This window comes from Panthera onca, chromosome A1 (assembly GCF_046562875.1).
Source record: "Panthera onca isolate mPanOnc1 chromosome A1, mPanOnc1 haplotype 2, whole genome shotgun sequence".
NCBI classification, from domain to species: Eukaryota; Metazoa; Chordata; class Mammalia; order Carnivora; family Felidae; genus Panthera; species Panthera onca.
In genome coordinates this window covers 211,906,545-211,931,103 of record NC_138339.1, presented here as the reverse complement: position 1 = coordinate 211,931,103, position 24,559 = coordinate 211,906,545, and the positions used below count along the sequence as shown (strand labels likewise).

Genomic DNA, 24,559 nt, shown 5'->3' with positions numbered 1-24,559 from the left:
AAAAAGAAATAAGAGAGCAGAATGAAGTACCCAGCAACAGATGCATGCATATATAGAACTGTATTTTATGATAGCAATGTTAATCAGTGCCATTTAGTATCTGGTGGTATTTAGACAATTAGCTATCCATGTGAAAAAAGGACGAGTATGAATCCCTGCCTCATGCCATTCACAAAAATAAATCCCTAATGGGTTAAGGATTTAAATGTGAAAGACAAACTTTAAAATGTTTAGAGAATACATAGGAGAATGTCTATGATCTTGGAGTAGGAAAGGACAAATACATATTTGGTAAAAATTTGAAGTCAAGCAAGAGGGAAAAAATAACACAAAATTCCAGAAGAGTTATAAACATCTAGGGCAGACAGGAGATATGAATGGGATACAGCATTCAGGGACCTCAGAATGTTGGTAATGTCCTGTTCCTTATGCTAGAGAATGAATGAACCGGATATTTGTTTCATTTATTTCAAGGTAAAAAAAAAAAAAAAAAAAAAAAAAAAAAAAAAAAATATATATATATATATATATATATATATATATATATGTTTTATATTTCACATTTGCCTAAAAATTATAATTATTGGTGAAGCAGCTATTTTCTACACCAGAAGGTCAAGAAATAATTTGGTTTTCTTATACTTGTGAAATACAAGTTTACCACCGGTATCTGCTTAAAGGGCTGCATTGTAGCAGGTGTGGTGAATATAGTTTATAGTACCATAGCCCCTTGAACAATAAGAGGGGATTTAGGGTGCTGACCCCCTTCACACAATCACAACTCCACAAATATAACATCTGACTCCCCAAAACATAACTACTAATAGCCTACAGTTGACTGGAAGCCTTACTGATAACTTAAATGATCAACACATATTTTGTATGTTATATACATTACATATGTGCAATAAAGTGAGTTAGAAAAAAGAAAATGTCATTAACAAAATCATAAGGAAGAGAAAATACACTTATTGCAATTAAAGAAAGAGAATCATAAGGAAGAGAAAATACACTTACTGTAATAAAAATCCACATGTAAGTGGACCTTCACAGTTCAAACCTGTGTTGTTCAAGGGTCAACTATATTTCGGTACTTTAATCTTTTTTTTTTTTTCTGTCAGTCACCCAGTGAAGTCTATTCTTGGAAAAGGCCATCATCTCTTCATAAACCAAATGTCACTGACACAACATTCTATGGAGGAAAGAAAACAAGTGAAAGTCCAAAGCAGAGCAATTGTGTGACTCTTTTAGATACTAATCAGATAGTCAGGATTTTGCCCCCAGGAGAAGTCCCTCTAAAAGATATCTACCCAAAAGGTAAGAAACTTACCAATTCCTAATTTGCCAAAGTAGTAAACCTAGTTTTCTTTTGGTAGGGATATTTAACTTATCATTGTCATTCTGTATTTATAAATGTGGATAAGTCTACCAGGATCTAACAGCTTAAAAAGTCCGAGGTGTGGGCTCATAAAGCTTTCAGTCAGTTTCTCGCAGTCTCTGATTGAAGCCACTGCTGTTAGAACTCTTTTTCCTTTGCTTTATAATCTGAACAATAACTTAACTTAGAAGATGTTTTCAAAGGGACTTTTAAAAATTCTTAGACTAGTAGGCATAGAAAATGGGGCCCGACTTATGATGAAAGACCAGGGACTCATGCAGACTGATTCACTTAGTAGTTCTCTCAAAGTCGTCTTATATTTATTACCGCAAGATATATGCCAGGTCCTGTGCCACTTTTCCTCATATACATTTATTTAATCTTCAAATCCCCATTCTATCATCAGTGTACTCTCTAGCTTATATGCAGGGAAGCTGACAAAGGAAGGCAAGATGGCGTGCCAAGGGCCACACCACCGGTGGCTGGTAGAGCCCAGATCTGCGCTAAGGTCTTCCTGTCCCAAGTCTAGAGCTACTTTTGCTGGACCACACAGTCTTTCATCATAATGGATAATTATGAAAATGTTTGATCATTGAGCCACAGATTATTTGCATCGTAGTGGTAGTAATATGTTGTCCTGTGTTTACATTCATTATATCACCGTGAACTTAAGAACTATAATGCTACATGTATTATAATCTATTACTGGGTTTGGAAGTCCTGGTTATATGATAATATTTAGAATTCACTTCTTCCAAATAAATCACCATTTCCTCAAAATGTTTTTTACGGTAGAAGAGGCAGGTGAAGAAAGTGACAGTCTCAGTACAGTGCCATGGTAGGAATACTCACAAGGTGATCTATGAAAGGGGAGGCTTACAGTCCAGACTGGTGATGATGAGCTGACCCTTGAAAGGATAAATGGGATTGAATCAAATGAAGGAATTGTTTCAGGAACAGGGAATCCTATGTGAAAGGTACAGAGCCATGAAGGCATCCCAGGAAATACAAGAAATTCTATACCAGAATTTAGTGTTATCTCCAACTACCCAGAAACCTGGGAGTCAGACTTGATACTTCTTCTTCATCTTCCTCTCTATCTAATCCAATCACAAATCATCATGTCCTTTTAATACAGCCTGACTACTGTATTTTGTATCTACCCACTTGACTAGAGTTCTATTACCAACATCCAAATCACTGCCATCTTGCACCAGAATATTGCAACAGCCTCTTGAGAGTTTCCTCTTCCAACTCTTTCCGCATCCTACCCATTCTCCACACATCAGACAGAGTGATATTTTTAAAGTATGCATTTGTTATTATTAAGTTTCAGATTATACAGAGTAACATTCACCCTTTTTTGTATATAGTTCTGTGAGTTTGACAAACACATACGGTTGTGTAACCATCACCTTAACTGAACAGAGGACAGTTCCATCTTTCCAGAACCCGCCCCCCCCCCCCAGTGCTTCTTTGTGGTCAACCTGTCTACCTACTCCCTAACCCCTGACTGATCTGTTTCTGTCCTTATGGATTTGCCTTTTCCAGAATGTCATATAAATGGAATCATATAGTATATGGTCTTTCAAGTCTGGCTTCTTTTACCCAATATCATGTATTTGAGAATCGTTTATATTGTTTTGTGTACCGGTAGTTCATTTTATTGCCAAGTAGTAATCTGTTGTGTATATGTGCATGCTTTGTTCATGCTTTGTTGGTAGATAGTTGGATCATTTCCACTTTTTGACAATAATGAATAAGCCTACTCTGAACATTTATGCACAGATCTCTAAGTGAACATCAGTCTTTGCTTCACTTGGGTAAATACGTAGGAATGGCATTTTTACATTATATGATAAAACTGCCAACCTGTGTTCCAAAGTGGCAATCATTTCGCATTCCTACCAGCAATGAATGAGAGTTCTAGTTGTGCCTCCTCACCGGTTCTTGGTGTCGTCAGTCTTTCCGGCAGGTGTGTAGCAATAGCTCATGACGATTTTAATTTGTATTTTCCCTAGTGCCTAATGATGTTGAGCATCTTGTCACGTGTACCTTCTTTAGTGAAAGGTCTGACTATTTGCCCTCAGGTTATTTGGTGTTTTTGTTTGTTTGTTTGTTTTAGGAGTTTTGTGTGTTCCTTATATATTCTGGATACAAGTCCACTATCAGATATATTCTTTTCAAACATTTTCTGCCTTCTTGATGAAGGGAAAATCTTCCCTTCTTGAAATTTTATAGTTTTAGATGCTCCATTTTGAGATAATATTTTTTTAAATGGCACAAGGTGTGGATTGAGACTCATAGTTTTGTATGGAGATACTCACTGTTCCAGCATCATTTGCTGGAAAACCTGTCCTTCTCCATTGAATTGCAGCATTCAGACCTCTGCTGAAAATCAACTGACCACATGTGTCTGGGTCTGTTTCTGTATTTTGTATTGTGTTCCATTGATCTCTGTATCTATCCCTTCACTAACAGCACATTCTTGGTTATTTCCTAGCTTTGTAGTTTATAATGAGTGTCAAAATCAGGTAGTATAGATCCTCTAACTATTGGTAGGGATCAGTGGATAGAAAATTACTAAGAGGAAATCAGGGATAAGGAAACCTATGGGCTAAATTGACCTAACAGGATTCTTGCTGAAGTCAGGCCAGGGTGATCAGACCTTACCTGGGGGGAGTAGAGGATGAGGAACCTGATCACATATTGAGGCGGGGGAGAGGATTCTTGCTAAACTTACTTATTAGCAGGACTCTCACTGAAAGTGGACAAGACAGAGATGGACACAGAAGCCCAAAAGTCGGGGTCTGTTTGGGAAGAGGATCCAGAGGAGCCTGACTAGAGTTTGGTCAAAGGAGATAATCTTTGTCACCATCCATGTCAATAGCACTTTCATTTACTTTCACTGCTGCACATATTACAGTTTATTCATCTGGTCTTTGTTGATGCACAGTTAGGTTCTTTCCAATTTTTGCTGTTACAGATAGTGGGCAATGAATATTCTTATATCCCTCTCCTTGTATATATGCTGAGAGTCTATCTATCTATCTATCTATCTATCTATCTAAAAGTAGAATTATCAAATTGTTTCCCAGCATTGTTCCAGCAACATAAAAGGGTTCCTGATGCCCCAACCTTATCCACTCTTTCATTTTTTAATATATGAAATTTATTGTCAAATTGGTTTCCATACAACACCCAGTGCTCATCCCAAAAGGTGCCCTCCTCAATACCCTCAATACCCTCCCCTCCCTCCCACCCCCCATCAACCCTCAGTTTGTTCTCAGTTTTTAACAGTCTCTTATGCTTTGGCTCTCTCCCACTCTAACCTCTTTTTTTTTTTTTTTTTTTTTTCCTTCCCCTCCCCCATGGGTTTCTGTTACGTTTCTCAGGATCCACATAAGAGTGAAACCATATGGTATCTGTCTTTCTCTGTATGGCTTATTTCACTTAGCATCACACTCTCCAGTTCCATCCACGTTGCTACAAAAGGCCATATCTCATTCTTTCTCATTGCCACGTAGTATTCCATTGTGTATATAAACCACAATTTCTTTATCCATTCATCAGTTGATGGACATTTAGGCTCTTTCCATAATTTGGCTATTGTTGAGAGTGCTGCTATAAACATTGGGGTACAAGTGCCCCTATGCATCAGTACTCCTGTATCCCTTGGGTAAATTCCTAGCAGTGCTACTGCTGGGTCATAGCGTAGGTCTATTTTTAATTTTCTGAGGAACCTCCACACTGTTTTCCAGAGTGGCTGCACCAAGTTGCATTCCCACCAACAGTGCAAGAGGGTTCCCGTTTCTCCACATCCTCTCCAGCATCTATAGTCTCCTGATTTGTTCATTTTGGCCACTCTGACTGTGTGAGGTGATATCTGAGTGTGGTTTTGATTTGTATTTCCCTGATAAGGAGCGACGTTGAACATCTTTTCATGTGCCTGTTGGCCATCCGGATGTCTTCTTTAGAGAAGTGTCTATTCATGTTTTCTGCCCATTTCTTCACTGGGTTATTTGTTTTTCGGGTGTGGAGTTTGGTGAGCTCTTTATAGATTTTGGATACTAGCCCTTTGTCCGATATGTCATTTGCAAATATCTTTTCCCATTCCGTTGGTTGCCTTTTAGTTTTGTTGGTTGTTTCCTTTGCTGTGCAGAAGCTTTTTATCTTCATAAGATCCCAGTAATTCACTTTTGCTTTTAATTCCCTTGCCTTTGGGGATGTGTCGAGTAAGAGATTGCTACGGCTGAGGTCAGAGAGGTCTTTTCCTGCTTTCTCCTCTAAGGTTTTGATGGTTTCCTGTCTCACATTCAGGTCCTTTATCCATTTTGAGTTTATTTTTGTGAATGGTGTGAGAAAGTGGTCTAGTTTCAACCTTCTGCATGTTGCTGTCCAGTTCTCCCAGCACCATTTGTTAAAGAGACTGTCTTTTTTCCATTGGATGTTCTTTCCTGCTTTGTCAAAGATGAGTTGGCCATACGTTTGTGGGTCTAGTTCTGGGGTTTCTATTCTATTCCATTGGTCTATGTGTCTGTTTTTGTGCCAATACCATGCTGTCTTGATGATGACAGCTTTGTAGTAGAGGCTAAAGTCTGGGATTGTGATGCCTCCTGCTTTGGTCTTCTTCAAAATTACTTTGGCTATTCGGGGCCTTTTGTGGTTCCATGTGAATTTTAGGATTGCTTGTTCTAGTTTCGAGAAGAATGCTGGTGCAATTTTGATTGGGATTGCATTGAATGTGTAGATAGCTTTGGGTGGTATTGACATTTTGACAATATTTATTCTTCCAATCCATGAGCAGAGAATGTCTTTCCATTTCTTTAAATCTTCTTCAATTACCTTCATAAGCTTTCTATAGTTTTCAGCATACAGATCTTTTACATCTTTGGTTAGATTTATTCCTAGGTATTTTATGTTTCTTGGTGCCAACCGTATCCACTCTTGTAGGCATCTGACCCCGTTATTGTGGTTTCAGTTTATCTTTCCCTAATTTCTAGTAACTTGAAGAATCTTTTTACATGTTGCAATTTACTCTTCTGAGAATTGCTTGTTTATATCTTTTACCATTTTTCTCTTAGATGCCAGGAGTTTTATTTCCCCTCACTTGTTTAAGTAGAATTCCTTAAATATTCCAAACATATATAAAGTGCTTAGCATAGTGTCTAACACACAGGAGGAATTTTATAAATGTGGGCTGTTAAAACAAAAACAAAAACAAAAACTAGGAGAATGACAAAAGGAGATACCAGGATGATAGTTGTGCACAGATCTAGGGATCAACCCATTCAGATGAGAACATATGAAAAAAGAATAAATATGTGACTAACAAGCATTATCATAAGGGATAAAAAGTAATGAAATTTTGTGAAATTTTAAGAAGCATATATCAAAACTATGAGATAATTATCATCCACAAGTTAGGAGAGGAGTAACTGATGTTAAAGTGTTCTAGTGCCTTACATTGTTCAGGAAGAAGGCAATGATACTAAGTTGATGTGTTGGTAAGTTAGGAATTGAATATATAACTTCCAAAGTAGTAGTGAAAAGATTATAGCGTCAAAAATACTTTTGCTGGTTAAGAAGCAATCTTTGAGCTGATGCTGGTATAAAAAAATAGATAATTTTTTTTAAGTAAATAGAATCCAACCATCTATCTGATTAGCCAGGAACTAATGCATATCAGCCTTTTATTAAAGAAATCAATAGAAACCGTAAAGGCTACTCTCTTGGTGGCTTTTACAAAGATGGTATAGCTTTTGTTTAATGCAAACGAGGAGAGATTTACTGCTTTCTTCCAATCATTTTTCATCTAGGGAAATGTTAGCTGTTTTTTGGTTTTTTTTGTTTTTTTATCACAGTTCTCGGCTCTTTAAGCACAAAATAATGACTCTGGATTGAAATTGATGCCCTGTGTTTTGAACTTTGAGTGAATTCAAAGATTTGGCATTGGCACGATTGCAGGGCACACATGACTCTTAATCTGTAAACACAGAAGTGCGTTAAACCTGGCAGTTAACAAATGTCCATCAAATTACATTGCTAGAAGGAGTGAATTTTTTAATATAATTTCATCTTCCCTCTGAATGTGTTCGTGGTTGTTTTGTCTGACAGCTTTTATACCTCCTCCTAACCTTGGCACTGTGCACATAAGCTGTCCCCACTGTTTGCGGGAACTATGCAGGAAGCACTGCAGCCGTGACTTCCCTTTAATCATTAGTGAACTCATCCTCGCGCGTAGCTTACACCTATCTTGGAAATCCACCTGGATTATAAATGTAATGGAAATTTACTGAGCCTCCGTCCTCTCTACAGCGTTGAAACATTTAAAACGGATTGACAAGGATTTGGCTAAGTTTGTAGGGAAGTCTGGCCACGATTTTCACTTCCTTAATTCAATCATGTATTCTAAGCTGATTCGTTTTCAAATCAGTAAACATCAACTCTGATCATTTTTCAAGCACTTACCATTACCACCGCTACCATTACCCTTAATATTGCTTTGATGTGCTTTATAACCATGAATTGCCTTTTCTGATACATGAAAATATTTTTTAGCACCAGGAGTAAAATTCTTGCTTTCTCCTTCTTGAAATAGACACAGTCATTATTGCATTTTCTCACCCTCTTTATGCCATGGAATTAATTTGCACAGTGAAAGAAAAAAACGATGTAGGGAAAAAAAAATATTTTAAAATAAGTTGACTTACTTTGTTTTCACAGGCCATCTAAAAGCATTGATGGCCATAGCTCAGCTTCATTCTGCTATGTATGAAAAAAGTTCCCATGAGTGACAAGCCAAAAATATAAGTCTGTTAACTAGACAGCTCTAGGCATCCCAACCTCTTCAGTAACTGGTCATTTTTGGCAAAGAACCTGGGTCCATAAATAATTCAACCTACTTCAGCTGGGTCTTAGCCGCAGGAACTGTCAAAAATGATAGATGGTGCAAAACTTTATCCGAGACTGACCTTCTATCCTAGGCAGCATTTCCAGTGCAGGCCTGTGTGACAGATGATAAGCATGCTTGTTTTCTGTAAATGGCCATCAGGGGACAGCCAATTGAGCTGGGTGGTCAGATTACCATAGTAACTCTCTTGTCTTACCCTCTGTTATCCCTGGACATTACCTCCATTTCCTCCTAAACCTCTGACCCCTGGCACTCCTTCTTGCCTTGCTCTGCAACTCATACCTGGCCCCAGGCCCATGAGTCTCACCCTGGAGTCTTTTCCAAGTCCCGAAAGGCCCTCGGTGGGTTGGATTCAGTCTGGTTTGGTTAAAAGGAACTTTCCTCATTGTGCTGTGGGCTCCTTGAATAAGGGAGGAATCAACCTCCTTCTTCTCTATCCTCAGTGCTTTGTATAGTATCTGGTGCAAAGTGAGCTTAACCATGTTTGTTGAATAAATAAGAGATATTTTGAGTTTTGAATTTTTCAGATGGTCTAACTCAGAAATCTTCAGCTAAAAACATGAAATAAAAATGCCAAGTTTTTAATTTTTTTGTAAACTACATTGGATAAATCCAGTGTGAACATCCTGGATATCTCATTCTAATCTGGAATTGTAATAAGATATAGACAACCGAAAAAATCTTTAAGAGTAAGGGTTCTGGGGGCGCCTGGGTGGCGCAGTCGGTTAAGCGTCCGACTTCAGCCAGGTCACGATCTCGCGGTCCGTGAGTTCGAGCCCCGCGTCAGGCTCTGGGCTGATGGCTCGGAGCCTGGAGCCTGTTTCCGATTCTGTGTCTCCCTCTCTCTCTGCCCCTCCCCCGTTCATGCTCTGTCTCTCTCTGTCCCAAAAATAAATAAAAAACGTTGAAAAAAAAAATTTAAAAAAGAGTAAGGGTTCTGTAGAGGCGCCTGGGTGGCTCAGTCAGTTAAGCATCCAACTTCAGCTCAGGTCGTGATCTCCTGATTCATGAGTTTGAGCCCTGCGTCAGGCTCTGTACTGACAGCTCAGAGCCTGGAGCCTACTTCAGATCCTGTGTCTCCCTCTCTCTCTCTCTCTCTCCGCCCCTCCTCAACTCGTGCTCTGTCCCTTTCTCTCTCTCAAAAATAAACATTAAAAAAAATTTTTTTGGGGGGCGCCTGGGTGGCTCAGTCGGTTGAGTGTCCGACTTCGGCTCAGGTCATGATCTCGCGGTCTGTGAGTTCAAGCCCCGCATCGGGCTCTGTGCTGACAACTCAGAGCCTGGAGCCTGTTTCGGATTCTTTGTCTCCCTCTCTCTGACCCTCCCCCGTTCATGCTCTGTCTCTCTCTGTCTCAAAAATAAATACACGTTAAAAAAAAAAAAAATTAAAAAAAAATTTTTTTTAAAGTATGGGTTCTGTGTAAGGGAGATTTTTTTAAGAGACACTGATAGCCAATATTTTGTAAAACAATTTTAAATGTTGCCCTAGGGTCAGCCTAGGTAGGAGCTGTGTAGAGTGGTGGACAGAGCAGAGACTTCAAAGCTGGAACGGCCTGGTTTGAAAGCCGCCTACATCACCCTCCAGCTATGTCGCCACAAGCAAGTCACATTATTACCATAATTCTGTAAGCCTCAGCTTCCTCATCTCTCGAGCAGGAATCATAAGTCTTTGTTGTCAGTATTAAAAATACTACCTGTAAAGACTAAGCAGAGTCTGGGGCACCTGGGTGGCTCATTAGGTGAAGCGCCGACTTTGGCTTAGGTCATAATCTCACAGTTGGTGAGTTTGAGCCCTGCTTCGGACTCTGTGCTGACAGCTCAGAGCCTGGAGCCTGGAGCCGGCTTCAGATTTTGTGTCTCCCTCTCTCTCTGCCCCTTCCCCACTCCCACACACTGTCTCTCTTTCTCTCTCTCTCTCTCTCTCTCTCTCTCTCTCAAGTATCAATGCACATTAAAAAAAAAAAAAAGGGCTAAGCAGAGTTTCTGACACAGCAGTGGCAGCTAGGGATGATGGGTGGTGTAACTCAAGGCTTTGGAAAAGAAATCAGCAGGCCCCTGGAATCCTCCTGGAAACACCTCCAGAACTGGAGATGGGAGCTCTGGCCCCTCTATGTCATTCCCCTCTTCTTCCCCCACTGTTTCATAGTTTCCGTGATCCAGAGCCCTCACCCCACTGGCCCATGCTCACCTCACCCTCTCCCGTCTTGCATGGCCCTCATCACTACAGGCACCGTGTGTTGAGCAACTGCTAATTAAGTGCTTTGCAATTACCCAATTCATCTGACCCCCCAAATAATGTTTATGATGCTCAGATGCTGTTGTTACCCCCATTTCACAAATGACAAAAGCAGTGAGATCATTAACTTGACCAGCCAAAAACGCAATTAGGACATATCAGAGCCAAGATTTTATACCAGGCCAGTCTGATTACAAAGTGGGTACTGATTCCACTACGTTATACTGTCATTGTGACTTCCCAGGAAGGAAAAACAGAATTCACGTGATGAAATAATTTCATATAAACTCTAAGTGCTGAAACTTTTCATCTTGGGAAGCTAGCAAAGACAATGAAAAGAACTTGGGTAATTTTCTGACAGTAAAGAATCATAGCCTAATATGCATGTATTTGACAATCTTTGTGTTTCCTTGACAAAAACATAACCTAGAGACTAGACTTGGCCCAGGACCTTGTCAGGTGGGTCTCAGAGTTTTGCCTGAGTGTACTGGTAACTTCATTCCACTTTTAGCAACATTCATGCTTTCTTTTGGTCTTATTTTGCTATCCTGCTGTAATTTAATACTCTGCTCAATGCTGTGACTTGTTTGCAGATGTTACCCCTCCACAAACAGCTGGTTATATGGAAATCACTGACCTTCAATCAAAGAAACTCCGATACATCCCTATTCCCAGGTAATTCACTTTCACCTTTGTCCTCCGTTTGTATGTCAGATAGAAAGTGAGCCAAGTCTTCCCAAGTGCTCTGAATAAATGTGTGCTTTTGCTTCCTTAAATAGCAAGCTCTTTTTTCCCCCCAGTTGCACTTGGCTTATGTCTTGCTGCTGTTCTGCATGGTTTACTGCTATTTTTATTTTCATTTGGGAAAAATGTCATATAGGTATAAGTCTAACAAACTTCAAGGCTTCATTTCTCTTTTTTGATCTGTCCTAATGATAAGTTTTTCTGTAACTGAAATAGCATTTTCAGTATTGCAGAAATCTTTGGGGTTCTTAAATGTTTTTAAGTTTTTATTTAATTCCAGTTAGTTAACCTACAGTGTAATATTAGTTTCGGGTATAGAATATACTGATTCAACAATTCCACATATCACCCGGTGCTCATCACAAATGCACTCCTTAATCCCCATCACCTATTTAACCCATCCACCCACCTACCCCCCACCTCTGGTAACCATCAATTTCTTCTCTACAGTTAAGAGTCTGTTTCTTGGTTCATCGCTCTCTCTGTCTTATTTTTTTCCCTTTGCTTGCTTGTTTTGTTTCTTAAATTGCACATGTGAGTGAAATCATATGGTATTTGTCTTTCTCTGACTGTCTTATTTTGCTTAGCATAATACTCTCTAGCTCCATCCACCGTATCTATTAACTTTACATATTAGTTTTTGGAGGCAAATGTGTTCAAAATGTCAAAGGAATTTAAACAGCATTTGTTTAATATTGTTTTTAAATGTGCTACTGTGCATCTGCGGTTGTGAAGGCTATGTAGTAGCTAAAGGCTTCCAGAGATTTAGAATGAAACTCATGATCATTCACTGCTCTTATTATTGTCCAATGATGGAAGCAAAGTATTCAAACCAGTTGGATGGACGATACAGAAGGAAAACAACGTGTTTGGTGTCTACCCTTGAGGAGCACAGGTGTCCTCTCCAGTAGCCCATCCCTTTCTGGATGCATCCATGCCTGATCTCCCTCTCTCAGCCTAACTGAGCCCCTGCTCTGGTCCACCTGGCCTAGATTCTTCCTTACATTGCCCCCCCGGGGCCAACTACTCCTTCTTCTAATTTTTTACTCTGCTTTGGCCTAGATTGACATCACATCCCCTACTAACATATACTTCCTGACAGGCAACTGAGACCTCACAACACAGGGGTGAAAGCCTCAGCTGAGATGCCAAGCAGAGGACCCCGGAGAGCCATCCAACAGGAGAGAAAGGCCAGCCACACCAAGGCTGTCAGTCATCCACGGCACCCGCAGGCCACCTTTGCACCCATTCCTCTAACCCCTAGAAGTAAATAGCTCAGCATGACAGTACACAGTAACTCAGAAGCACAGCTTTGTTTCTTAGGACCCTTACTCAAGGTCAATAAATATGAAGAATAAAAGCATTACTCAAAAAAATAGGTTTACTTGTTCCAACATATAGAAGTATGGCTTCTTAGAGCATCTCACCTTGTCAATTTCATGGAAAATGGCTTTTGGTCATTTGGGGAAATTCCTTACTCCATATGAATTATATGCTTATTAAAATATACTATTAGTTCAAGCAACAGAAGCAAAGAACAACTTTTTGCTTTTTACATTTCTAAAGCATTAATAATCTTTTCCAATATTTCTCTTAATTTCTCCCTCATTGGCCCTAGGCTTTATTTTGTTGTTTTTCCGTTTTAACTTTCTATGTGGACCATGTTCTACCTGCCATAGGAACAACATCTGGAAGAGCAGCTGTGTATATAGCCAGTGCCAACTGGTCACTGTAATGCATTCATTTAGAGCTGTACTGTCCACCGGAAATATAATGCAATGTCATTTTATGTTCCTTCCTAGCCATATTCAAAGAGGAAAAAGAAATCGGTGGAATTAACTTTAACTAAACATTTTATTAACCCAATGTATTTAAAATGTCATCATTTTGACACATATTCAATATAAAAGTTTTAATGAGATATTTTACATTCCTTTTTTCTTCTAAGTCTTTGAAATCAGTATTTATTTTACACTTTGGGAACATCTCAGTTTGGACTTGCCATATTTCAAGTGCCACGTGATTTAGAGTCTGTTCATTATCAGTATATCCTGAATTTCTCTTGAGATTAGCTATTGCCATTTTTGGCATATATGCAGTCCAAGAGAACAACCCATCTGGATTTCAGTTTTCCTGCTAGTTGCTTAAATTTAGCATTCTGCTAGATAGCTGGAATTTTCCATCTGATGGCTAACTTCAGATAACAGAAAATACAGTGACACTGCATGTAACTACAGAACCAAAATGAGTACATCACTTTTGCCCCCAGTAAAATTTGAGTATTTTTCCTCAAATTTTTGTATTATTTCCATCTGTAAAATGATACTGCCTAGCTCTCATGTGTGGGTGTATGTAAATCTGGGCTTCCCTCTACTATGATTCTATGTGTTCCTTAAAGACCTTGCTATTACATATAAAAGAGAATATGCATTTAAAACAAGGTGAAGAAGGGGCGCCTGGGTGGCTCCGTCAGTTGGGCATCCGACTCTGGATTTCGGCTCAGGTCATGATCTCACAGTTCGTGAGTTTGAGCCCTGCATCAGTCTCCACAAACAGCACAGAGCCTGCTTGGGATTCTCTCTCTCCCTCTCTCTGCCCCTCTCCTGCTCATGCTCTCTCTCTCTCAAAATAAATAAATCTTAAAAAAAAAAAAAACAAGGTGAAGAAGAGATTCTAGAGCAAATTGCAGTAAATGTGATTTTTTCACCCTTTTTTTGACATATTTTGACATTAATCAAGTTTCATACTATGAAGAGTTAAACATTTAGTCAGTAGATACAGTACTCAACAGTCATACATCTTGAGTGCTCTTGGAAGAATTACAAACATTATTGTTTCACGTAGAAAAATTTCATTATTCTTGAATAGCCCTTTACTTCACCATGTGTACCTATTAATTTTTTTCCTAAGGCAAATATTTCTGGCAGAGCACCGTGAGATAAATCCTGTATTATGTCAAATGTTGCCTTCTTTGAGTCCTTCTATTATTGTAAAGTAGCTCTGAAACACTGAAGCAGTAGTTACCATCTTCTTCATATAAACATATTTTAAAGCTTCTGTGTCCCAGAGTAGCTGGCTGTGTCACCTGTGTTTAGTATCTACTAAGGCAGACTGGAAAAAAAAAAAAAAAAAGGTCAGGTAGTCTCGGTTTATTCTTTAGGAGGTTATAAGATTTGACCCAACACATAGTGGTTTTGTGGTTTCCCAAATCTACATTGATAGTTTATTATGTTTTTATTATCTGATAAGACTCCGCCTTTAGACCATTTATTTTACATAGAAAATATCAGATGTATTTAGAGAGCCAACGCTGGTAATTCGAATTTCTAATCAGTTTCTTTTGTATAGTGAAGGCTATGCCTAGAAAAAGGAAGTGTGCAGTTGACTCATAGAAGCAAAACTGCATTCCTAGAAATGAATATATAGCAAAGAAAACATGTATATGTATGAAATATATATAATATGACAAATATATAAATTCCTTGTTATAAATTCTTGTAACTTCCTAAATTAGAAAATGCAAAATATTAAATATAAATGCAGGTAAAGCCCATAGAAAAGATATCAGCTTTAGCACTTAGACTGAAACTTAGACCCCTGAGGAGTGAGTCTAACATTGCAGGTGCATGAGATATGAGTTGGTTTAGAGTTCTTTTCTTTCTGACAGTGAACGCCAATACAATCGGGGGTCCACAAATACAGAAAAATGTAAGTAACCAATAGATATCTGTGCATTTTTTTTCTTACAGATGGATCTCTTGGTATCTTTTAATATGTTTACTATTAGAATTCTTTATAGCAAGTTTAATGAACCACAATTAGGTAAACTAGCTTCGTTATTACCAACTGATTGACTACTGTAATTTCCTTTTCAGATCAGAATCTCTCTCACCATATACCACATGGCTGTCTACTATTTCGGACACAGATGCACTGCTAGCTGAGTGGGGCAAAGGTGCTGTTATTACTGTCGATATGGGAGGTCACATCAGGCTTTGGGAAACTGGACTTGAACGTCTGCAGCGATCACTCATTGAATGGAGAAACATGATTGGACAAGACAGTGACAGACATATGCAGGTACCACTCTAACCCACTTTCCCTCTTAAAGGTGCATATTTACGTATAAGGTTAGTTCCAAATGGAAGTAAACCTCTGGCCTCAAAACTTAAATATAGTTACTTAAATACCTAATTTCTCATAATAGAAAAAGACGTGTCTTTTTCTAGATAGTGGGAAAGTTAAAAGGTGCCCTTTTTGCGGTCAGTGCTTAAATATACAAGTTCCTCACATCACAGCATGAGAATACAAGACAATTGCTTCTGTTTGACCCCAAGCATTAATCAGCTTCTAGCATCACCTTTGCATTTGTTCTTTTACTACCATCATCTTGGGCATCTCTGCATGTTATGCTACCAAGGAGGCAGAAATACTGATATAAAACGCAGCACATTACCATAAGGTCAAAACCTTTAGACTAGAGAAGATACGTATATTATGCATCCAGCAAAGATGTGTTTTTACCAACTTCCTTATCTCCAGATAATGCAAACTTAGCAGTAGATAGACCCAGCCCTGCCCTGGAAAGAGATATGGAAATAGGTCACCAAAGTGAGAGGAAACTCCAGAAATGACTCAGTCACCACCTAATCTAGTTGGTCTGGAACCAATGAGGAAAGCTGTGTACCCATAAATACTAAAGCATATAATAAAAGGATTTATTTGTAATTGATTGATTTTAATCTTCAGAAGAAAACTTCTCTGTTTATGCTTCATTCTTATCCAGCAAGATGGTAAAGAAAGGCGGGTTCCTGCCAGCTGTGTTGCTCTGCAGAGAGCCAATTAACAAGATAAATTTCTACAAACTACTCCATTGATACTTGATTAATAATTACTATTTTGTGTGGTTATTTTTCTGATTTCCCTTAAAGGAGAATAATTGTGAATGAATAATACATATTTCTCTTAGATTCTTAAAACCTTATAGGAACATTCTGAAAATTCGACACCAATGTAGGCAAGCAACTTCAACTTCTTTTGAAAGGGTATGAATATATTAATTTAATTAAGCTAAAACAAATGTATTGCTCTAACATAAACATGCCATTAAGTGCAATGAATCTATCATAGCAACAGACTGAATGTTGGTCACTATCCATAACAATAATTAGAAAATTAATTAACTATGGTTCTGATTCTCTTATTATCCTGAACATTAGTTTCTTCTCCCTTTGAATTAAGCTCCTCTTTTCATTACAGAGATTGGTAAATACTATTGTATTTAAATTTCTTGTATTTTATTTCAATTCCTCATGTGTCATAGAGATGAAAGGTCATATTTTTCCTATGGTCAAGAGTGTGGCCTAAATTAAGTGTCTTCCACAACAGAACTTTAAAAAAGAATTTTACACATGATTTTCATAACTAGTCTTGACTGCTACAAAAATTAACCCCTATTTGTAGTTTAGCCATACACTCTTTTTTCCCAGCGACTTCCCCGACTCTGTTGTTCATCTTTCTATTCCCAGCATAGTGACTGATACACAACAGGCAATTAATATATTTGTGTATGCTCATACTCATATATCCTAATTGCACTAGCCTTTGAAGCTATTTGACAAAAAATGGAACTGTTCTTTTAAACTGTCACAAGTTATTCATTCGTTTTTGTGTAACTGAATAAATATTTATTGGATGAATATATATAGTTATTAAGTTAGAAATGAACAGAAATATATTATCTAACATCTCAAAAATAATCAAAAGGTTTGGCTGCAGTATGCAGAGCAACATCTGATCCTTCCCAGACCTAACATTTTCCAGAAAATGCATAACTTTATGTCTCCTGTTCAAAGTTCAGCTATAACAGAAATAAGACTTATTCAGAAAGAAAGTTACACAATTCAGAAGTGAATGTTAGTTTCATTTGGAAAATTAGAATAGCTGTTATCCAACCTTCTCCTAACATCTCTGATGTTCTTTGATCCATTTTGGTCGATATTGAAATATATATTTATCTACATACTCAAACTGAGAAACAAATTGTAAGCATACGTCTTTATGTCTAAAGAGACAGGATTAATTGCCCAGATGGTCTGACGTCGTTTTATTTTTTGGTCGGATCTGTCCTCTTCTCCCTGCTTGGTCAATAACGAGACAGCACAGGGACGCCTGGGTGGCTCGGTCGATTTGAGTGTCCCACTTGGGCTCAGGTCATTATCTCACGGTTCGAGTGTTCGAGCCTCGCGTCAGGCTGACAGCTTGGAGTCTGGAGGCTGCTTCGGATTCTGTGTCTCCCTCTCTTTCTCTGCCCCTCCCCCGCTCATGCTCTGTCTCTCAAAAGTAGATAAACTTTAAAAAAAAATTTTTTAACAATGAGAGTATATTTAACTGCTCATATGCAGACCAGTTCTTGTTATTATTTACAAGTAGTGTACACAACCAGACCTAAATGGGAATCACTGTGGAGCAGTAGTAATAAGAAGCAAAATATGTCTTTTACAGTTTCCCGTACGGTGCGATCCCTCAAGCTCTTCCTCATTTATGGGCCTTTTATTCAGCATATGTCTCCTCCTGGTTCAGGAGCTTGAAAAATGCCTTTCTAGAAATATTGAGAAAAGAGAATATGTTCTTAGTACCATACTTCTCGCTGGCTAAGTTCCAGCCCTCTCCCTGTTCCTGGCAGAGTAACCCGATCTCCATCTAGTGGCAAAATGGACTTACTTTACATCGTAGAAATTAAAAGACCTGCTTTGCATTCACTAGTTTAAGGAGGTTTACACACACCTGTATTGTTTGGTTCCTGTTGGTCACGAGATGCTCCATTAGGTCAACAGTGAAGGCTGGGCAAATACCCCACCACTTACTGACCCACTTTTTTCCTTGAGTCTTTTGAATGATAGCAAAAGAACTGTTTATATTTAGATTAACTATGTCAGTTACATGCTTTACCACTTTCCTTTATATCTTGCTTCACTTCAGCCTTCTAGAGTTATCAATTCTGAAGCCATTGTTGCTTTGAATTTTAGTTTTTGCTTAATGAATTCATTGATAGTTCTCCTTCATGAGTAGTTTGCAAGAGAGTGTTTATTGAGCTCTTCATATAAAATGTGTTCATTAATTTTACATGCTATGATAGGAAGTGTGTTTTTCTTACAGCAAACAACTAGAACAAATTCAAAGTGTCACTGTAGCTGTGGTTCTAAAAGCCCATGATTAAGAATTCATATTTATTACTTTTAGACTTCATATTTTCAGAAGCATGTGTTAATTATAAGCCAAAATTTTTCTGACCATGCTTCATAGTGTTCTCTCTAAAGCATATTTTTCATATTTTTATTTAGTTACACTTGGATTCATCCCAAGAAGGCTGTTAAAGCTACACCACAGGTTTCTTCAGAAATCAAACCATCTTCTTTAAAAAGCTCCTGGTGACTATTCTTGTGGGAACACAAAAGCTAAAAGGTTATAGCTTTCAAGTGTTATTGTCTGATTACAATAAACTAATTCGAAAGTAAATCCTCTGTATGTTACTGGTAGAATCTCTTTGAGGCCCTTGAATAGTACTTCCTTATCTGTATACTTTTAAAATGGATAGGATCTTTGAAACACAGTGTGGGACTACAACTTACTCATTCTTACAGTGAAGATAGTGCCTGGTACACAATAGATACACAGTAGAGGCATCAGAAAACATACTTAGAAAAGATAACTAATTTATATTAAGCACCACTAAGACTTTCCCCCTTTTAAAGAAGATATTCTAGGAATATGAGTAAAGGTAGTTGTTGTACTTTGGTAAACAAGACTGGCCTTTTCTTTAACTACAAGCCCAACAGTAAGGATTTTTTTAAGATATCAGTAAGATGATAAGTCCTTCTTCCGGTTTTGGAAACCACTAGATCATTTCATTGGAGCTGTATTAGTACCTTTAGGTTTTCACTATGCAGACTATGTTTTCTCCACATACGCTGAGAGGGTTTACAATTTTTTGTTCTTTTTTTAAAGAAATTTTTTTAATGTTTTTTTTATTTTTGAGAGAGAGAGAGAGAACAAGTGAAGGAGGGATAGAGAGAGAGGGAGACAGAATCTGAAGCAGGCTCCAGGCTCTGAGCTGTCAGCACAGAGCCTGATGCGGGGCTCGAACCCATGAACTGCGAGATCATGACTTGAACTGAAGTTGGACACTCATCCGACTGAGCCACCCTGGAATACAGACGAATTCTTTCTTCTTTTTAAGGGTAGCTTATAGTTTACTCTTGCACCACATTCTTCACTTTGGCCAGTAACTGAAAATACTTAGCAGTCTGATTCAGTGGGTCATTATCATTATCGTACATATAACAATGTATATTTCATAGGATTGTTATATGTACATGTATCTTTGGGGATATTCCTTGGCCCAAAAAGGCAATGCTTTTTTTTTTTTAATTTTCATAAAAACATTCGGCAAGATGGTCTAGCCATTTGCCTATGCGGTAGCATTTGAGCAATGCCTCTAATGATTTTCCCATGTTTATTCCTGCTAGAGAAATTCCCAGCCATGGAAATCCATTTTGAATCTAGATCTTAAATAAGGTTTTCAGACTTGAATAAGGTACACTGGGAGTGTACTACCCGGTGGTGTGCTGATAGACCAGCCCTCTGGTGAGGTAAAGGTGGGGCAGTTTATAATGTTTGCCAATTTCCCTGGTGTAACTACTCCCTCCGTGGCCGATTTCACGCTTCCAAAGGTTAATAATCAACTTGCTCAATTTCTGAGTATTTAGCAGCCATCAGAGAAAGGAAAGAAGTACTAGGAACACAGACAAGATGGTGCCATCTTATCTCTGGGAAGTACTGAAGCCCATAGTTGTCCCAGTTACAGACTGGCGATGCTCTTTTTGAACCACGAATACAGTTTGAGCAAAGAATTAGAAAGAAGTCTGCAGTCAAGTAGGATGACACTCATGAGTTCACAAGTACAAGCCTCCTTTCTTATAAACATCATTTCAGAAGGAAATTACCAGATTTTTACAGTCCTCCAGAAGCCGTGCTTCCATTAGATCACAACTTTGTCAGTGATTGCTAAATATAACTAAAATTAAATGAGCAACCACCTCCCTCAGACAAGCAGATCAACAAGCTTATGACTTTCAGGGAGGCCATGAGTTTTCATTAGCCTTTTGTGCATATCCAACAAAAATAATAATCCTACAAATTATAATAATTGGAGGTACTATAGAGTCTTAAACTAATATTAAAAACAGAAATAGCACCTAGATTTCTCATTATAGAAAAGACCTAACCTTAGGAAATTGCTTTTCAAATCATCACTGACAGAAGCATTTCAACTCCTTTCTCTCATGACAGGCCTTAAGATCATTCTTTTATATGGTACTATATCTTCAGTGCGTATATTTATATATATATTTATATATATTTATATATCAGTGATATATTTAACAATATATCAGCCAGTAAAGAAGTAATCTTAGGAATATTTAAAGTATAAGGAAAACAAATTAATTCTGTAATATATCAGTTATAAATTGAGATGTCAAATTCAATGAATATGTTGACAATTAATGGCTCTAGAATTTTTATGATTCTGAGCCTATTATGTATATAGTTACATGTAATCAACACATCACATTGGCTACAGAAATAAAATCCTCCTGTTATATTTATAAATAAAATTGTAATTTTATTCATAAGCAGGCATAGCCTATTGGCTATGCTTTCCAGTTAAAATATAAAGATAATACCATTGTACCTTACAAAGTTGTCGTAAGACTGAAATGCATCAGTACCTGGCACAGAGTAAGTAAACAAATAACAACTAGAAACTTAGAATTTAGAATTTGGGCCATAGAATTCTTTAATGCTTATATGGAAATGCAAAGCCAAATTAAAAGGAAGCAGTGTTACCCAGTCACCTAATATTAAATCATGACCCAATGAGTTACATAATGCATCATCTATCTTTGTGTTATAAGGTGTGAGGTTTGTTTATAATCCTATTTAGGAAAAGTTTTGTCAGGCCCATAAAAGGAATTTTGGTCTGTGCCTAAACCTGTCAACTTGAGGAAAAGCAGGAAATGAATGATAGGACAATTGTCAGCAGAGGATTATAGTGTTTAGCCTTATTCAAAAGACAAATTAGAACAGGACCAGAAAACACACAGCAAATATATACATCATCTTTAGTCCTGAGTTCTGAGAACAGTGAAAAGAGCAAGTCAAATTTGGAGTTGTCTCTCTTAATTTTTCCATATGCAGTACTCTTTGGTCTCTCCTTATAACATTCCAAAAATGTCTCTCTTTTTATTTTCTATTTCCTCACAAGGTCAGGCCACAGGTACCATTCTCTAACCTCTCTGAATAATCCCACCCATTCTTTCATTTATTTAATTAACATTTGCTTAGTACCCAGAATTGCTAGGATAAAGAAATAAATAAGATACAGGTGCAGACCCAGGGAACTTACAGTCAAGTAGAGCTATAATGAAATAAGTTGTAGTGCAATATGGCAGATAAACTGATAGGAGCATGATCAAAGGATCAGAAAACAGCCTAACCCCAGTTTTTCAGGAAGGGGGAAGGAGCTCTTGATAAATCAAACGCATGTGACTAGTTTTGTCTCTTGCCAAAATCCCAGTAAAAGAGCAATAAAGGATCAAAAAACAGTCCCAACCCACCAGGGCAAAGAGAACTACAGACGCAGCAGCGCTTTGGAGGATAGAAAATAAATGGGTGGGTGATAACGGAGTTATCAGCTGGAGAGAGCTGAAACCTATTCTTCCAGAGGGGGAAGCCAATAAGATGCAAGCTGCCGTACTCTGCAGAAGCCCACAAAGCATCAGGGCTTGAAGGCACCATGTACCTCTGAAGGTTGGAGTGCAGGGTGGCACCAAAAATTGGGAGATGAATTGAAATTCTGTATAGAGACCATTTAGATAGCCAGATTTTCTCCTCTATTTTGCACCTGGGCCACTGGCTCTTCTCTAGGCTTACCAAAGACAGGAGCTGTAATGGAGATTTGTACAATTGAGGACAAGAATGAGACCACGTAGACAGTGAGAAGATAAAGTGAAAGTTTACTTTTCTTACATAGATTCCATGAAGCTGACTTCCACATTTATACCCTTTGAACAGAAGAGTAGAAAAATCCTTTCTAGAAACTGACATATCCAAAAGAAAACCTTTCTGATCTAATATTTGGAAGTTTCTCCCTAGTAATCTTACAAGAAGACCCACTTATTGTTGAGACCAGCCTTTATGCAAAAACTTCAGTCCACTTTTTAATGCCTTCTTCTTAAATATTAATGGATAGCCTCTTATACAGAAAAAAAATGGAAATGAAAACAAATGAACAGAGAAAATAGAGATGATGCAGAAAGAAGAAAAACATGTCACAAAGTGACAATTGACATTCTCAGACAGGCAAGAGAAAATATGATGATCATAAAACAAAAATGTGATGCTTTTTTAACATAGGAACCTTCAAAGAACAAGAAAGGTGTCTTGGAAATTTAGCACCGAGTAATGTATAGAAGTGTTGAATCACTATATTGTATACCTGAAACTAACATAACACTGGATATTAACTGTACTGCAATTAAATAAACAACAAACCAATCAGACATGGTATATGGAGAAATAAAAAGTGGTAGCAAAAATAAATTCAATAGGAGGCGTTGGACATTCACTGGCTAGTGCTTCGCTTAACCAAGTCAACTTTCAGAACTGCATTCGTTCAATGTGTTGTCTCACATCTCTATAACACATTTTAAGTTTTAAAAGTTAAGGGGCACCTGGGTGGCTCAGTTGATTAAGTGTCCTACTTCAGCTCAGGTCACTATCTCTCAGTCTGTTGAGTTCGAACCCCTCATTGGGCTCTGAGCCCAGAGCCTGGAGCCTGCTTTAGCTTCTGTGTCTCCCTCTCTCTTTACCCCTCCCCCACTCACACTCTGTCTCTTTCTTTCTCAAAAATAAACAAACATTAAAAATATTTTTTTTTTAATTTAAAAGTTAAAAGACACAAGGCCTGATTGGGGGTTAAAATGATTTTCTAGGGGCACCTGGGTGGCCCAGTCAGTTAAGCATCCCACTTCGGCTCAGGTCATTATCTCACCATTGGTAAATTTGAGACCCGCATCAGGCTCTGTGCTGACAGCTCAGAGCCTGGAGCCTGCTTCAGATTCTGTGTCTCCCCCCCTTCTCTCTCTGCCCCTTCCCCACTCATGCTCTGTCTCCCTCAAAAATAAACATTAAAAAAAATTGCAATAAATAAAATGATTTTCTAGAACTAGTTTCATTTGAACCTCTGTAGGACTTGCTGATAGGAAGATAGGGGTAGGAAAATGGATCTTCTCCCATGGACTTCTGCTCACTTTCCAGGCAGAGCACAGCCCATGTATTTCCCCCTTGACCTATATAGCCAAACAACAGAGCTGTCGATACTCTCTGCTTCCATCAGAAAACTGCTAAAAGCATTGCATCCCATGGAGAAAAGCACACTGTATCTGGAACAGGAGTGTGAAACCTTCAAGCTATAGGGCAGAGCAGACAACCGGCTGGGGCCCAAAAGCCAGAGGAACTAGACTAGTTGGTCTGTCCTAGAGGAAGCAGGCATTTTATTCATTTAGAAGTTGCTTTTCTTTTCCAAACTGCTGTGTTCTCATGATTTTATTTAACCAGTCAAGTATCAATCTTATTTCAACCATGTTTGTATACCCACAAAAAACGATCACTGCATCTTTTCGATTAATTGATTTATCAGTAATTGTCTGCATATAAATATAGTGAAAACCTTTAAGTATATTCTCAATAGGTACTAGTGAGTCACCTCCCAGCAACAAATTTCAACCAACATTTGACAACTACAGATACAAATATAATTACATATTTGTCATCATAAATACTTTTTTTAGTGAGGAAGAAGTTTTCCTGTCATGTCATTATATCTATAATCTAATGGCTGTATTAGTTGAATCTCAGTTCCTTAAAAGCTTTGTTGGTTCCCCCACCTGCATCCGGTATTTCTAGTTGATTTTCATATCACAGCAGTGTATATGCTCTAGACCTGGCTTCAGGAAAATAGCAAACCATAATTTCCTAGGGAGATGGTGGTGATCCAAGCTGTAGAATTTCTTTGTGGGATAGGCAGGTGGTCATCTATTGAATTACAGCAATTCTGGACAAACAATAGATATTTGAGTCCCTTGGGAACTCAAATATCTATTATTTGAGAACCACCATCCAGAATGTTCTTGTGGAGCACTTGCTCTGTACCCACCAATGAAGG

The 24,559-nt window shown here is 38.1% G+C and overlaps 1 protein-coding gene across 2 annotated transcripts in view; it reads left to right on the top strand.

Moving 5' to 3' along the window:
* The window catches only part of VWA8 (von Willebrand factor A domain containing 8), a 365,498-nt gene that overhangs the window by 254,476 nt on the left and 86,463 nt on the right, over positions 1–24,559 (top strand). For both annotated transcript variants that reach the window (XR_009611412.3, XM_060637082.3), the window contains exons 35-37: positions 1,122–1,317; positions 11,121–11,202; positions 15,147–15,351. Coding sequence is in view for 1 of the 2 variants with exons in the window: in XM_060637082.3 (XP_060493065.3) it covers positions 1,122–1,317; positions 11,121–11,202; positions 15,147–15,351 (483 nt within the window). In the remaining variant the exon portion in view is untranslated. The remainder of the gene's footprint in view (positions 1–1,121; positions 1,318–11,120; positions 11,203–15,146; positions 15,352–24,559) is intronic.